The sequence below is a fragment of the Kogia breviceps genome, chromosome 3, assembly GCF_026419965.1.
Source record: "Kogia breviceps isolate mKogBre1 chromosome 3, mKogBre1 haplotype 1, whole genome shotgun sequence".
Classification (NCBI taxonomy): domain Eukaryota; kingdom Metazoa; phylum Chordata; class Mammalia; order Artiodactyla; family Physeteridae; genus Kogia; species Kogia breviceps.
Window position 1 is genome coordinate 3,683,209 of NC_081312.1, and position 15,277 is coordinate 3,698,485.

Consider the following 15,277-nt stretch of genomic DNA (forward strand, 5'->3'; position numbering starts at 1 on the left):
CTTAGCTCTCCTCGCGACCTCACGTTCCCCACCGCGGGTGCGTGCGTGCCTGCGCGCCTCCCGGGCACCGCCACGGACCCCTTTCCTTCTTCCTTCCCCTCCCGCGCCCCCGCCAGCGTAGGCTCCTCTCCACCCTTCCCGCCAGGGTCACTATGGGGACGCGAGGGAGAGCTTCGTGTTTAATTACTGCCGCTATTCAGAGGGAAGAAAAAATAAAGGGACCAAAGGCAACCCGAAAGCAATTTACTGCAAGCCTTTATTATTGTAGTGTAAAAAGAAGTTTATATACAGGGAATATTTCCAGCAAAACACTCACTAAATGGCCTTCAGAGCAGGGGCACCCCGACTTCTGGCCCCGCAGTCGGCAGCTTTGCCTGGGAGAGCCCTCGTTCGGGGTTCCCAGGCTCTCCCCCCACCTCTCTTCCCCAGACTCCACCGCTCAAACCCAGTGTGTCGGGAGCCCCAGCCCCTTCCTTCTCTCTGGGGCGCTGCGAACCTCGCCAGTGCCTCCCCAGCCGTTTTCCTCTGTCCCGAAGCAGTCCCCCAACCTCCCCCTCCCACCCCGTTGACGCGGTTTCCACATGGAAACCCAGAGCACTTTCCCCTCTCGTTTTAGGCGCTACCGCGAGCCTCCTGCAATTCAGAACCAGCTCGTGGTCAAGACCAGTTAGAGACAGTTCGTCATCAGCAGCGGGGCTCGTGAGCACCCAAAATAAAGGGGGGGGTAAATAACCCTGCCTACGCTGCTTCCCCACCCCAAACATCCTCCCCCAACTCAGGGACAAGAAATAGACACAAAAGCAGCAGGGCATCCCTTCCCCGTGCGCGACAGGTGTGGGTGCCAGGCAACTAAGGCGAGCGGCTCGCGCTGCTGGAACCCAGCTGCGCCCAGGGCGCGCGGGCGCAGCCAGTCTCCTCGCGCGCGGGGCCGCTGCGCCTGGCTAAAGGCACGCTGGCTATTCTCTTCTGGGAAGGGCGTGTGAGACCGCGTGGCAGGGGCCTCTGCGAGGACAAGTCCAGGGGCACACAGGCAAGGGTGGCGCTGCCTCCGCACTCAGAAGGGGATGTAGAGCGAGCCAGGCAAGTAGAGGCAAGGCCAGTCACAAAGGCAGAGTCGGCGGGGAGGCGGAGGAGAGTCTTCAGGTGGCTTGGCTGAGAGGGCATCCATGGCTCAGCACAACTGTGTCACTGGGCCCTCGCCAAGCCTGACTTTGTTTGGGGGAGTTTGCACGTGGGCTTCGAAGGCTCGAAGGCGCGGCCCGCCAAGTTCAGTCACTTGTCCATTGGTTGTTTACACTCGACGGGTCTGAGGGCCGTGCAGCTGCTCATCGTAGCGCTCCAGCCAGGCGCGCAGCTCGGAGACCTGGTAGCCATCGGGGCCACGGCCGCCCTGGTACATGATGGTGCCACTCTGGATGACGTAGAGGCGCTCGAAGTAGGCGCCGTAGGCGGAGCTGCTAGAGTTGGCCATGGTGTCGAGGACGAGGGAGCACTCGGGAGCACCCTGCTGCAGTACCCGCGCTGCGCTGACCCGGTCCTCCAGGCTCCGGTGCTGCGGGATGCTGTAGGGAGAGTCCGTGGTGACCCAGCCGTCCGAGGGGTGCGCTTCCTCGATGTAGATGATGAGGAAGTCGACGTCGCGCTGATACTTGGTGACCAGGCGCTGGAAGGCGCTCATACGCGCCATGAACGGTGGTCAGGTGCAGCTGCCGAAATTGAGCACCAACGGGCGGTTTCCTCGGGCGTAGTCGAGGATGTGCTGGTTCTGGAAGCCGTCGGGCAGGACCACCTCGGAGTTGGGCGCCGGACCGCCTTCGTGCGCCTGCTTGAAGAAATCCAGCTTCTGGCCGTGCCACACTGCCCTCAGCGACGCCAGGGTGCACAGGCGGTTGTCGTCGGACACGCAGATAGGCGGGTCGTCGGGGGGCATCTCCTCGCCATCGCTGTTGAGCTCCACTTCAGTTTGGGGCTGACCCCGGCGTCGGCGGCCCAGTAAATGCTTGCGGATGCACAGGAAGTCGAGCAGCCAGAGCATGAAGGCCGTGCCGAGGAAGCGCGGGAAGAGCACGAGGCACGAGGCGGTCTGGGCGCAGAGCCTCAGGGAGTGAAGCAGCAGGGAGCGGAGCATGGTGGCGGCGCCCCCCAGAGCCCCCTGGGACCCTCTACCTTCGCCCACCACCAAACGCGGGGTGGCTTGGCGAGGCATCTGGGCTTGGGCTCTGCGGGGAGCTCAATTTATAGCCGAGGCTTCAATTGGCGGGAGACTCCACCTCCGGCCCGGGTCCGCCCCCTTGCAACTTGAGCCCGGAGGGATCACCCGGCGGCGCGGCCGGTGCCTTAGAAATCGCGGCCCGAGGACTGGCACCGGCGGCCGGAGGGCGGGGCGGCCCGGCCGGGGGCCGGCGGGGGCGGGGCCGGGCCCCGCAGCCCGCTCGCGGGGGCGGGTAACCCGGACCTCAGCGGGCGCCCGGGACGGGCAGCCGAAGCGGGGACCCGGCCCGCGGCGGAGGCCCTCCGGCGAGCGCGAGCGCCGCGCCGCCCCGGTCCCGGCGGCCCAGCTCCGGCCCGCGCCCCCCTCGCCGCGCACCTGAGCCGAGCTCCCCGGCGGCCGCCGCGCTGCGCCGGAGCTCCGGTTCGCTTCCCGCGCGCCGCCGCCAACGCCGCCCCCGCCGCTGCTGCTCGTGCGGGGCCGCTGCCCAGGTGCCGCGGGAGGCCGGGTCCGCGGCCGCCGCTTCGCCGGCCCCGGCTCCCGCCCCGCCAGGGACGCGGGCCCGCGAGGAGGCAACTTTGGGCCCCCGCCGCCTGCCGCGTTCGCCCGCGGGTGCCGCTCGCCTCCCGGAGCCCGCCCGCCTCCCGCGCGCGCTCACACTCGCGCCTCGCACACGGCCGCCCCCCGCACCGCCCCGCCACGCACACCGCGCTCGGCGCCCCCCGCAGCCGCCCGAGGCCGCCGAGCGCCGCCCCGGCCGCGCCCGCCCCGTCCCATCGCGCCCCGGCTCGGCGCCGCAGTTCTCGGGTCAGCGGCCTCCGGGGCCCGGCGGGGAGGTGCGGAGGGCAGGGCCGGCGGGCCCGCCACCGCCCGGCGCCGGAGACGCAGAGGGCCGGGGAAGGCAGCAGCGTCCCTGCGCCCCAGCTGAGCCGGGAGCGCTCCGGGCGCGGGGTGCGGCGGGCGCGGGGCGCGGGGCGGCGGGCGCGGGGCGGCGGCGGCCCCGGGCGGCTCTCCCACTAGGGGTAGCTGTTGCCTGAACGCCGGAGCGCTCCCCTCTTGCCGCTCGCCGCGCCCGGCGCAGACCCGGCCGCCGGGCGCACCCGTCCCGTGCGTCCCCGGACGTTGCTCTCTGCCCCGGGAACGTCGAGACTGGAGCGCCCGCGCCGAGCCACCTTCGCTGACCCGGAGCGCTGCGGCTCGACTCACCGCGGAGGCGCCGGGACGCGGGAAGTGCGTACTCTCTACGGGGAACGTGTGTGGAGGATGTTAGGGTGCGGGGCAAGTCCCCAACTCCGCGGGGCCGGGGTCGGCCCTGCCGCCCGCGTCCGAGATCTTGTGATGTCTCGCTGCGCGCGGCGCGGGGCCGGCGACTTGGGGCGGCGGGGCGGGCAGTACCTTGACCTGGGGTCCCCGAAGCCGCGAGCCAGGCCCGCCGAGCCTCGGCCCGCCTCGCCCCCCGGGGCGAGGCCTGGACGCGGTCGGGAGCGATTTGGACCCCTGGGGAGTCGAGCCTCCCGGGACGCCCTCGCGGTCACGGGGACTCGTCTGGGGCGGCGGTGGCTGAGCCCGAGGCCGGAGCCGCTGCCGCCTGCGTCCCGTGCGCCACCCGCCCCGGGGACCGGCCGCCTAACTTCTTCCCGGGACGGAGGCAGCGCTCGCGCCCCGGGCGGAGGTAGGAGCTCGCTGGGCCGGATGCGGCGAGGGCACCGCTCTCGGCGGCGGCGGCGGCGGCGGCCAGGGCACAGGTCCGGCGGAGTCAGCCTCGGGGCCGGGAGCCCCCACCCAGGATTCACCGGGCCCCAGCGGGCGCGGGGGCAGATGCCCATCTTGGGCAGAGGTCCTCTCCTCCCGTTTTCGCGGCCTTGGCGGGATCCTCTGCCCCGCGAGCTCCCACCTGGGACCGTGGCTCCAGCAGGTCAAGACCCGAGTGGAAGGAAGGCCGGTGCGTGCAGGTAGACCCTTTGCTCTTTCTTCCAGCCAGGCAATTTCTCTGCTGCCTGGGGTGGCGGCGTTGGGGGCTGCGCAGCCGGGGAACTTCCCACCCAGAGGAAAGGCAGCCTCCTCCCCGCTCTTCTCAGCGGCCCCGCACCGCCCCTCACCACCGTGGGTAAGGGGGGGGTGTCTTCAGGTGGGTTAGGGAATTCTCCCCGATCCAAACCTGGCTGGGGGGGGGCGTCCCCCCTGCCTGCTCCCCACCCCCGCAGGGCACCTCTGAGTTGGCAGATCGGTTCCTTGCCTTATTTTTTGCGGGGGAGGTGGCGGGAGTAGGGAGAGAAGTCTTCTACTTGGCTGGTCTCTGAGAGGCGTTTTGGGGGCCTGAGGTTGCCCCTTCCCGGGCAGGGGCCGAGGAAGTCCCAACTTTGGTTGCACAGATCCTCCAGCCCTGCTTCCTTGATTTCTGCGGGGTGCCAGTCTCGGACCTGTGCCCTGCCCCCACCCACACAGGAACTGGGCTAGGGGCATGGGGCAGGTCCCCCTACACCCTTTCCACATTTAGTCTCAGAAAATTAACAAGCCACTGGGCTGGGCGAGCCCTCGGAGCTGCCTGGGATGTAGCGGTGGCAGTGGTGTGTGGGGAAGACGTGGTCTGGCGCAGAGCTAAGACTGGTCCCTCCGGACCCTCTGTGGGCGTCCAGCGAGACCACCAACCAACCCGCAAGCCCTCTGGCCCCACGGAGGCGCGGGAAAGCAATGCTTCAGGGCTGTCAGCTGTTCCGCTGGATCTGCTTCCGTTCCTTGGGCTGGCAGGCTACACCTCACACCTTGGGATTCCAGGATGTCGGACAAGGCTCTCAAGACCGTCTGGCTCCCCCAGACCCTAGTGCAGGTGAGGACAGACCCAAGGCCCAGGTCTTGGGACACAGAGCCTGGCGCGGTGACTCACTCCAGTGCTCTGTGCCTCCGCCCCCCTCCTCCCTCCCTCTCTCTCCTCCCAGGCAGCCCCTGCCCCCCTTCCCCACCTCCCCAGGCCCCTTCCTACCAGCTTCCCATCCTGCCCTGACCTGTCCTGGCCCAAGGCCAAGTCCTACCTGGGGCTCTGGGAGCACGGGGCCTCGGGCCCAGGGGGACCAGAGTTGGAGCTGGGGCTGTGCCCACGCCACTGGGCTGGGCAGGCTGGCCTCCTTCCTGCCTGCCCTCCGGCAGCTCCAGCAGGGGGCGGGCAGGGGAAAGAAAGGGAAAGACAAGTTGGACTGGGGCCATTTGGTGTCCAGGAGCAACTCGGACACGGGCTAGGGGGAGGGGCAGGCAGCTGGGGCCCTGGAACATCCGGGGCAGCGTGGGGAGGGCCTCCCCTCTTCCCAGACTGTACCCTGGGGGCTGGGTACCCACACGGGGAAGGCTTGTCTCCGACCCCTCTGCCACACTGCCCCGTGTGGGGCTGGCTGGGTAGTAGTGCCGTGGGCACGGCTTCTGTCTCCCTATGGGTAGAGCAGCTCCCAGCGCCAGGGAGGTTGATGCTGAGAGTTACCATGGGGCGGGTCCGGCCACCCTACAGAGGGCCTCCTGGAGCTTTAGGGAGGAGAACGGGCAGCCCGCACACCCGGCGAAGAGGGTCGCAGAGTGATGGGTGTGTCCTGGCTGAGTCCTTTCCCAGCATCATAGTGAGCTGGCTTCTGGACCTCAGCCCTCCTTGGCTACTGACTCTCTGTCTCCCCTGCCCCCTGCACTGGCCTCCTGATGCTCTGGGAGATCCCAGGCCCTGTCCTGCCTCCGAGCCTCCTCTCATGCTGTTCCCTCTACCCTGCTCCCTCCCCTGGCGATTCCCATTTTTTCTCTTCCTCTGCCTTCACCTCCACCTGGGTCCAGCCTGCCCCACCCCCACTGGGGGAGCTGAGCCCCCCCCCCCCTCGCCCTCCTGTTCCCTCTCCCTTCCTCAGGGCCGCATCCTCAGCCCGGGCATGTTTCACCACTAGTTTCTGTGTCAGCTGCTACTCAGGCCCTGCTGGGATCCTCTGCAGTGTCTAACCTGCACCCAGCACCCCAGAGGAGCCCAGTGAACCTTTGTGAAATGAGTACCTGAGTGCACTGTGGACTAATTGAAAACTTGTTTCAGGCGAACTTCAAGATACTTCACCCTGCCGCAGGCTGGCAGGCAGCTGTGGGCGAGGTAGGGCGTGTCTGCGGCCGGGCAGAGGTCCCCTTCAGGCGTGCTGTCTGATGAATCCACCCGTCCCCTGGCCGCTGGCTCATCCGTCTCCCTTCCTGGGATAAGCAGGTCCTCCCACGGGTACCTGGACCGTCCCCCAAATGTGCTCACCCTTTTCTTTTGCTTCAAGAATGATTTCTTCTTTCCAAACCTCCCCTCTGGCCCGACCTCGCTGGACTCCAGCTGGGCTCGGCTGAAGGGTGGACCCCCTGCAGGTGGGTTGGTGGCTGCGGCCTCGGTGGTCTGGGCTTAGAGGTGTCCTTAACACAGAGGGTCTCCATCCCTCTTCACGTGACACACCCCGGCCGGGCACCCGCCCGAGAGCTGACGGTGGGGCCCTGGGGTGGTCGGCAGCCTGGGACCCAGGCCCGGAGAGCTTGCTGGGGCCCCAGAGCTTGGGTGGAGCAGCACCCCAGGATGGAGGGAGGCCCGGGGCTCCCGGTCGAAGAGCGAAGAGCGGGGAAGGCCTGGAGGTGAGGCCCTGGCTACCTGCTGGGTGACCTGGCCGTGTCCTGTCCCTCCCTCTGGCCTCATCTGCACTGCAAGGGGGTTGGATGGCTGCTTTCCAGTGCCTTCCCTGCGCTCTTCCTCCACGATTCCAGAAGGTTCTAGGAAGTTCTCTGGGCCCTGCCCCTGCATGCCTCTCAGGGGCTGATGAGACTCCCGCTTGAGGCCAGAAGGTGCCTCTGGCCTCGGGTCCTCAGGATCTGCTCCCAGCCCACCTTTCACCTGCCCCATTCCTGCCGCAGCTCTGGGGCCTCACAGTTTGGCCCTGACTCTCAAACCCGGCCTGGCTCTGACTTGTTCCTGCCCTGAGCTCAGACCCAAGTGAGCTCCTCCATGCTCCCTAGTGTTCGGCCAGACCCCTGCGGAGGCGGGGCCGACTCCTTGCCCAAGGCCTTGGCTGTGGGACCTGCCTGGGGCTAGAGGGGCGGTGAGAGGCTTGGCTGCTTGCGTGACGGTCAGACCCTGCTCTGAGCCCTAAAGCTGGCTGGAGAGCCATCTTCGGGGTCAGTCTGTCCTGCCCATCTCTCATCCTCTCTGGAAAAAGGCGGGGTACAGCCAGCCAGCAGACTGGCCCCCGCAAGTCACTTTGCTTCTCCAGGTCTCAGTTTCCTCGACTGGGAGGCGAGCCTGATGTGGGGGCTGTGCTGTATTCACGTTACGGACGCCGGGCGGTGCCTCCCGTACACGTGTGTACGTGTGTGTCTGTTTACACCCGGCCTGGTTCTGAAGTGCACTTCAGGCCTCTTGCAGGAAGCCATGGCGTAGCAGGGGTGCCACAGATGAGACGAAAAAGTGCAACCAAGAGGAAGGACCCACTCCCCACCAAGGCCCCAGTGCAGCCTCAGCGCCCTCCACACGGGCTGTGGACCCATCACAGATTTTGCCTTGAGCATCTTGGTGGTCAAACCCAACTGGCTGTGACTCCCAACGTCCAGAAGACAAAAGTGACGGTCCAGCTGCCCGAAACGTGCGCCTGTGGGTGTGGCTGTGCTGATCGACATCCCAGCAATACAGCTTCTGAGGCGGGTCAGCCTGGGCCTCTGAATCCGGGGATCACCACGGTGCAGACACCCCAGGGCTGTGTGCTGATTAAGTGCCGTGAGGCTCGTGGCTGCCGGCGTGGAGGAGCTCAGAGCAGAACGGGACCCTTGCCCGGCGGTGCTGAGCGCTCGGAGACAGCCGGTAGGGCGGTGAGGGTAGCGGTGTGCACCCCGGGGCTGGCTCGCCGCGGACCCGGCTGTCTTGTGGTGAGAGTGCCCTCCTGAACTGTTTTGGGCCCCCGGTCCAAGCCCTCATCCGTGCCAGGCTCCCAGAGGGGTCTGGGTGCACAGTGAGTTAGGCGTGGTGTCTGCCCTCCAGGAGCCCCCCAGCCCAGCCAGGTCCCTGGGAGGGGTAGGCGCGCTCATGGGAAAGGTCCCATATCTTTGGTGAGACCTTCAGGAGCTGGTGGGAGACATGAAGGCTCGGGGAAGGCAGGGTCTGTGTGGCTCTGTGTGTCACAGCAGCCTCTGTGTCACTCTACCATGGCCAAGGGGTGTGACAAGTCGGGCAAGTTACCTGAACTCTGTGCCTCCATCTCATCATCTATGAAATGGGCAAATCATTCAATCCCACCTTTTAACGAGGCAGGAACTTTTATTTCTCCCATTTTATAGATGAGAAAACTGAGGCTCGGAGAGGTGATTTACCTAGGAACACATAGCTAATGTCTGACTCCAAAACTCACACTCGGTGATTAACGGGAGATGTCCAATCAGCGTCCTCTGGGGACAGAAGGGGCCTACCCGGGGAGGGACGGGAACTGGGCGGGGGCCAGGCTGGGAGGAGGGGATGTGGCCTCTGAGTTTGATGGCAGCCCTGGGGAAGAGGAGGTCTACTGTGGTCTTTGAGGACACTGAGTTGGAGGTGCCTGCAAGTCTCAGGAGAAGATTCCAGCACTGGGCGGGGGTGGGGGCGTGGGCAGAGGGCCGGGCCTCAGCACCAGGGGCATTATAAAGCTTTGCTTTTGGAGTTTCACACTGCGTGGGGAAAGGTGGTTGCTGAGGAGCAGGGGAACGTGGCGGGAGGGATAAAGTGCACGGTGCCTTCCCCTTGGTGGAGGAGCCAGCTAACCCCACGCGGAGTGGGCCGAGTGCTGGGCTGCTGGCCCCGAGCCAGTGCAAACGCTTCTCTGAGGATGGCGTCGCCAGCGCCTTCGGGCTGTGGCAGGCTGTGGATGCCCATCGGCCAAGGCCATCCCGTGAGGACCAGGCCTTTCCATCTGAGGGGTCGCTCGACCTTTGGAATCTCACAGGCTTGATTCAAATCCTGACTCCGCCTCCTCGAGGCTGTGTGGCCTTGGGTGCGTCCCTGACCCTCTCTGTGCTGTGGCGGCTCATCTCTGAAGGAGGATGCTAGTACCGTCTGCTTGTGGGTTTGTGGAGAGCCCAGGAGGGCGTGGATGTGGTGTGCCTGGCACATGGCAGCTGTCTGTATGTGGCTGCTTTTCCTTTGCCAGTGTCGGACGGATCGGATGGAAGGGGTTGGCGGCGGCTCAGCTCTGACAGGGTGAGATTCACCGGCACTGGTGGTGTCGCAGGGTTTCGTGGGCTGTGAATGGGGGAGGGGGGGTGGCTGTGACCGTGCGGCCGGAGTGGACCGAGAGGGTCCTCCCTTGCTCTTTTGCTTATGCCTCCACCGGGAAGGCCGTCCCTGCCGCCTCTTTCTCCAGCTGCAGGGCTGATCTCATCCTTCCACAACTGCCCCTTCTCCTTACGTCCTGAACTCCAGAGAGCCTGCTTCCCCGTGTCCCCTCACTGACCTCGGGCTCCCCGAGGGCAGACTAGGTCTAGCTCAGCTGTCTGCCAGGCCAGCGCATGGTGGGCCCAGGAGAGCTTCTGGGCTTGAACCCACTCCCAGGGTGACCTCGAGCAAGCCCTCAGCCTCTCGAAGCTTCAGTCGCTTGAGGGGATGTGGCGGCACGTCTCAGAGCAGGCGGCCTCCCTGGTGGGTTAGGCTCTGTGGGCCCTCTGCTGCCGTGCGCTGCTGGGTAACAAACAACCGCGCAGCAGCGAGCACGGTCTCTCGCGTGCCGTGGGGTTCGGGGGCTCAGGGTACCCGCTGATCTTGGCGGGCTCCCTGACGTGCCTGGGTGCCGGCCGGTGTCAGCTGAGCTAGGGTGGCCCAGGCTGGGGTGCTGGGCTCCGCGGTGCCTCGTCCGCCCGCAGGCTCACCCCGCCCGATCCCCTGCGGATGGCAGGCACGGGAAGGAAGCGGCCCTGATGCTCGAGCCCGTTTGAAGCCACTGCTGGTTCTGCGTCTGCGCACATCCTGCTGTGGCTCAGGGAGGTCCCGGGAGAGCACCCACGCGGGAGTGAGGGCCTGCAGAGCTAGCGGGGAAGCCCGGGGCCCCGGGAGGTGTGCAGGACCCTCTGCCGCGGGGATGGAGCCAGGAGTGGAGCTGCTCGCACCCTCACCCTGCCCTCCTGGTGCCTGGCCCAAGGTCACGTAGGAGCCGGTGCCCAAGCTGGACCAGACCCAGCCTGTCTGACTCAAGCCCGGCCTCGAGGGAAGACGCATTTCCATAGGGTCCCGGGTCCCCCCTCCCCCCTCCCCTGCCACAGCCATATGAGGCTGGAGGATCGGCCGGCGTCAGCGACAGGGAGGGAGACGCAGCACCCTTCTCGGAGGACCCGTGTCCCGTGGTCCGAATGGCACGTGGGCTCACCGATGCCCTTGGCGAGTCCCTCAGGGGATGGCCCTGCTTCCTGCTAGGACACCGACCTGTGCGTGACCTGGGGTACACTCCTGCTCCCACCGGCCTCTTGTGCTCACCTATATGTTGGGGATGGACCCAGTGATTTGTAAAGGAACTTCCAGCCTAGGGCTGGGGGGTCCAGGGGTCTCAGGGAGAGAGACAGATAGTAGGTTTGAGAGAGAGCCATCGAGAGAGGCAGAGACAGAGAGGAGTCTGGGAGGCAGGCTTCCTGCCTCTGATATTTGCCTCTTTCTAGAAGCTTCTGCAGGCCCCTGGGTTGGAGGGTGGGCGCAGGGGTATGTAACCCCCTTCTGTGACTCTGAAACCACCCCCCGCACCTTTGCCTGTCAGCTGGCCTGCTGGGCAGGTCTTTGGGCAGAAGGGCAGGGTGGGGGTCCCTCTGAATCAGGGGCCGTATCTTGCCTCCCTTCCCTGCCTGGGGGTGTTCCTGGTAGGGCAGGCGGGTTCATCTGGGACAGGAGCGTGTTACCGTGAAGCTGTTCAACATGCAGGAAATACAGTTACTAAGAAGGACTGTGGAAGATCTGAGTTATTTCTCAGGAGCAGAGTAACAGCTGCATTGGCTGCTCCGCCTGTAGACAGGGACAGGGGTGCAGGGATGCTTTAGAACTTTCATCAGGTCCCTACTGTGTGCCGAGTACTAAGTGAAGTGTGTTTTCACGAGTTAGTCCTGCGGTAGGAGCCTCTGTTCTCAGCCGTGGTGAGGAGGCTGGGAGGGGGGTCCACGCAGAGTCCTGCCGAGGGTGTGCGGGGTGGCGTGTCCGTTCGTTCACTCATTCGTGGGTTCGTTCATTCAGCACCTGCAGCGCTCAGCTGTTCTGAAGACCACACCAGCCCTGTCTTGGTGGGACTCTGGTCGGGGGGGTGGTGAGTGCCGGAATTCCAGGTCAGTTTGGAGGTTGGCCAGGGGCTGGCATTGCAGAGAGGATGGCATGGTCACGCCCTCAGACCAGAAGTCTTCACAAGCCTGTGTAAAGCTGGTCTGTACCCTGTGGCCAGCGGGACAAGATCCCAACGCTGATGGTAGGGGAAGAGACCCCAGCCCGGAAGGACCTGGCTTCCCATGGGCCCTTCTGGGACCCGCAGTGAGCCAGTTTGGTTGGAGTGTTCGAGCGGCTTGTTTGGGGATGTAAGAGATACGGTGGGTTTGGTTGTGGGGAGGAGGGGTCAGGCAGAGTGGGCGTGTGGCCGCCCTGTGGGGAGGCCCCCGTGGGGTGGGTTCCCGAGCATTCTACGCCTGATGCCGCTTGGTGTCCCCAAGCCTGCTTCCTGTCCCCAAGGCTTAGGACCGAGGCCGAGAACTTCCGGGAGTCCTGTGGGCCTGGGGGCGGGGCGGTGGACAGCCTAGTCTTGCTATAGGGCCCTTCTAGGCTTCAGCCTGGGTAGCCCACAAGTCCACAATTTGGGATTTGGGTTCTAGGAACTCTAGGAATTGCTCCCCAAGACCCCAGGCGGCCTGCCACCGGTCTCCTTGCGGGGGGGGGCGGTGGTCGGCAGGTGGGGCCCACACCAGACAAGGAGAGCCTGGGGGAGGGCCTGTGAGCCCTGGAGGGTGGGTCAGAGCCGCCTGTGGGGTGGGCGGAGAGCACAGATGGGGCGGGAGAGGCCAGATCCTCATTCTAGAGCAGATTTTGAAAGTGGCAGACGGGCAAGTGCTTGGGCAGGTGTGGCGTGAGCGTGCTGGCACAGAGGGCCTGGCCCCTGACCTCCTTCTCTCCCCCTCCCCCCTCCTCCACACCTGCCCCTCCCTTCCTCTCCCTCTCCCTCCCTCACTGGGCCAGTGACCCCTGTGCCCGTGACTCCCTGGAGGCTGGCTCTGTGGGTTAGAAGGTGCCCACAGCGGTGTCCGAGCCTTTTACGGCGAGAACGTCCGTGAGCGCCATGAGGTCAGCTGACGATGAGGGGGGACAGTCTGGTGAAGACGTGGAATCCGCCCCCGGTCCTCAGCTGGGCACGTGGGCTCAGAACCGCCCTGCTTCCGGACCAGAAGGGCTGCAGCCAGAGCCGAGTAGTGGCAAATGAGCATCTCCGGAAATCAGGCTGCAGGCCGTGGGCATGTCCTGGGCGGTCCAGCCACCCATCATCCCAGGGGGAATATGGTCACCTCCCCAGGCCCTGTGCAGGGCCCCCTGCTGGGGCGAGGCCCTCCTGATAGGCAGCCTGGCCTGGCTGGCGGTGGCCCCAGAGGGATTCTTGGGGTACCTCTGTCCTCAAGAAGGGCTCTTTGGAGAGGAAAAAAGAACACATTTCAACACCTCCAGATTCTGAAAATGGATTTCTCCCAGGGAAACAGAGACTCAGAGCATGCTCCCTTCCCTGAGAGAGAGCCAGGAAAACAGCGGGGGAGCGGGGGAGGGGGAGGGGGAGGGGGAGGGGAGAGAGGCCTCGGGCGAGGACGAGGATCCTGCAAACAGGACCAGGACGCGGAGCCAGAGAGACCTGGTTGCGAGTCCTGCCGGCCAGCGACTGGCCGTGTGACCCGGGCCCGCGACTTGCCCTCTCTGGCCTCGGTTTGTCTTTCTGTTCAATGGGGTCCCCCTCTCCCTGCCTCATAAGGGATGCTTTGAGGACGTGTTGTGGATAAAGCAGTTCTTGATGTTCATCCCTCTTTTTCAGGATGAAAAAGCCTTCCCGGGTCCAGGATGACAGGGCCAGAGCATTTCTGAAGGTCATCCTGTCGGACTCAGGAAGGTTCAAGAGTGCCGAGGGCTCTGGGCGTGACTGCTGTGTGGCCTCGGTGAAGTGATCGGCTCTCTCTGGGCTCCAGCTTTCTCTTCTGTAAATGGGAGCAGGATCTCCACCTTGCTAGTTCCTGGGAGGGTCAGCTGGGACATGGGAGTATCGCCGGGCACAGCTCCAGCTGCCGTGGTGCTCTGGGGGGCCGGGATGGGGTACCTCGGGACAGGGTGGTGGGGAGGGCACGGTCTGTCTGCCCTGGGCATGGCTGGGCTTCGGCTCATCTGCCTTTCCCTTGCTCGTCCCTTCCAGGGCGAGTCCTCTCCCTTCCCTTGCCTTGGCACAGCTTTGGGGCTGCCTCCTCCAGGCTGTCTTCCCAAACCCAAACGCCTGCTCAGGATTGAAGGGTTCCCTGACATCGGCAGGTCTGCGCCATGCTGTCTCTCTCTGGGGACTTTGTAGCTGCCTTCTGTTCGGCTTCTACACCTCCGATCTCACCTCCTCCTCTCCATCCTCCAGAGCCGGGTTTGAAAATCTGCTCTCTGCTCGGGATGCTGCCCTGCCTGCAACTGCCCGCAGCTTCTGAGTACCATCCAAACCGCTTGGCCCGGCCTTTGAGGCCTCCGGGTGGGACCTCTGCTTCCCTCTTCTGGTCCAGCTTCTGCCCCTGCCTGACACTGACCCAGCGCTTCCGCCATGGAAACATCACAGCCGCGACTCCACGAATGCCAGGCCTGTGAGCAGTGACGGAGACCATCAGCCTTTCCGTGAGACACCAACCAAGGCTCAGGGAGCTGGGGCTCCTTGTCATCTGACTCAGCGTCTGGACTTGGGCCCCCGTCTCTGGCTCCAAGTTCACGCTCTTCACAACAAACCAGTTTCTGCACACGGGTTCCATCTGTTACTGCTACCACCTCTCCTTCTGGAACTCCTTCCAGCTTGTCTTCCAGACCCCAGCTGTCCTTCAAGGCTTCGCCTGGGTGCTGGTTCCTCAGACCACCTCTCCCCTCCCCTGCAGTCTGCGTGGCCTTTTACTCGTGACCTTGGCTCACCATGGTCCTGGGGGGGGGAGGGGAGATGCTGTTCCAGGCAGAGATTGCTAGTTGTCCCCCAATATCCACTCTCCTCTCTTCCTAAAGTAAAAGAAACCCCAGACTTGGGCTGGCTACATGGCTGTTCTTTCAAATTCTCAGCCTCCCTCATAGCTCCATGTAGCTCTTTGACCAATGACATGTGAGAAGTGATGTGTGAAACCTCTGGGTGCTGCCCCTAACAGGAAGAGAGGTGGCTTCCCTTCTTCTTTCTGTTCCCACTGCTGGATGACAGAAGTGATGGCAGGAGCCGGAGCAGCCATGTTGATTGCAGGATGGAAGCTGGATGTTGATTATCACAGAGCAACAGGGGTCACCACGGCATCAGCCTAGACTGCTGAAGCTCAGACTGTTACATGAGATGGGGGCGGGGGAAGAAAAACAACCTTCTCTCTTGTTAAATCCAGTGTTATTCTGGCATTTGTTACAGCAGCCAAAAAGTATCCTAATTAGTACAGATCTAGATGGAGAAGTCAGTCAACTGTTTGCAGAATGACTAAGTGATTACCAACCAGAGGTCAGCAAGCCTCAGCTTGGAGGCTGCTTTTTAGAGCACGTGGCACTCTGCAGTACGGAGGGGTATGGCCATCGGTTTGCGTGCTGGCTCTGCCTTGTCATAACTGTGGCTCCTTGGACAAGTCTGCGTGATGGCTCAGCGGCTCAGATGCCTCTTCTGTGACTTGTGGCTGAGAGGGTGTGACGCATGTAAAGGGCCTGGTTTCAAAGGTGCTTGTTTGTTTTGGTTCTTCTCCTGGGCTGAACTGGCTTTAGTGAGAGCTGAAGGGTCACCCCTCCTCTCGCCTGTCCCTCCCCCTTCCTATTCAAAGGGACTGCCCTCCTCTCCCCTGCACCCTCACCTCTCCCTGGGAGGGCTGGTGGATTTAATGAGC

At 64.4% G+C, this 15,277-nt stretch overlaps 2 protein-coding genes across 11 annotated transcripts; one reads left to right on the top strand and one right to left on the bottom strand.

Moving 5' to 3' along the window:
- Positions 1–243: 243 nt before the first annotated feature.
- Positions 244–2,341, bottom strand: DIO3 (iodothyronine deiodinase 3). Its single transcript, XM_059056922.2, has one exon. It carries the CDS (start codon positions 2,204–2,206, stop codon positions 1,292–1,294), a length of 915 nt encoding a protein of 304 aa, XP_058912905.1. The 5' UTR covers positions 2,207–2,341; the 3' UTR covers positions 244–1,291.
- A 926-nt stretch (positions 2,342–3,267) lies between these two features.
- Positions 3,268–14,462, top strand: LOC131752470 (uncharacterized). 10 transcript variants are annotated; one of them, XR_010839399.1, is made up of 9 exons: positions 3,268–3,439; positions 4,187–5,036; positions 6,264–6,317; positions 6,487–6,571; positions 7,462–8,110; positions 9,157–9,272; positions 9,361–9,410; positions 13,237–13,357; positions 13,816–14,462. XR_010839399.1 is itself a non-coding variant. In XM_067027738.1 (8 exons), the coding sequence occupies exons 4-8, from the start codon at positions 7,643–7,645 to the stop codon at positions 14,034–14,036; spliced, it is 939 nt and encodes a 312-aa protein (XP_066883839.1). In that variant the 5' UTR covers positions 4,910–5,036; positions 6,264–6,317; positions 6,487–6,571; positions 7,462–7,642; the 3' UTR covers positions 14,037–14,462. The 10 variants fall into 10 exon arrangements, 7 of the variants coding, with proteins under 7 accessions (XP_066883839.1, XP_066883842.1, XP_066883838.1 ...); XM_067027738.1 differs by lacking the exons at positions 3,268–3,439; positions 9,157–9,272 and adding an exon at positions 13,643–13,721 and having other exon boundaries at positions 4,910–5,036; XM_067027741.1 differs by lacking the exon at positions 3,268–3,439 and adding an exon at positions 13,643–13,721 and having other exon boundaries at positions 4,910–6,571.
- The last annotated feature ends 815 nt before the right edge of the window (positions 14,463–15,277 follow it).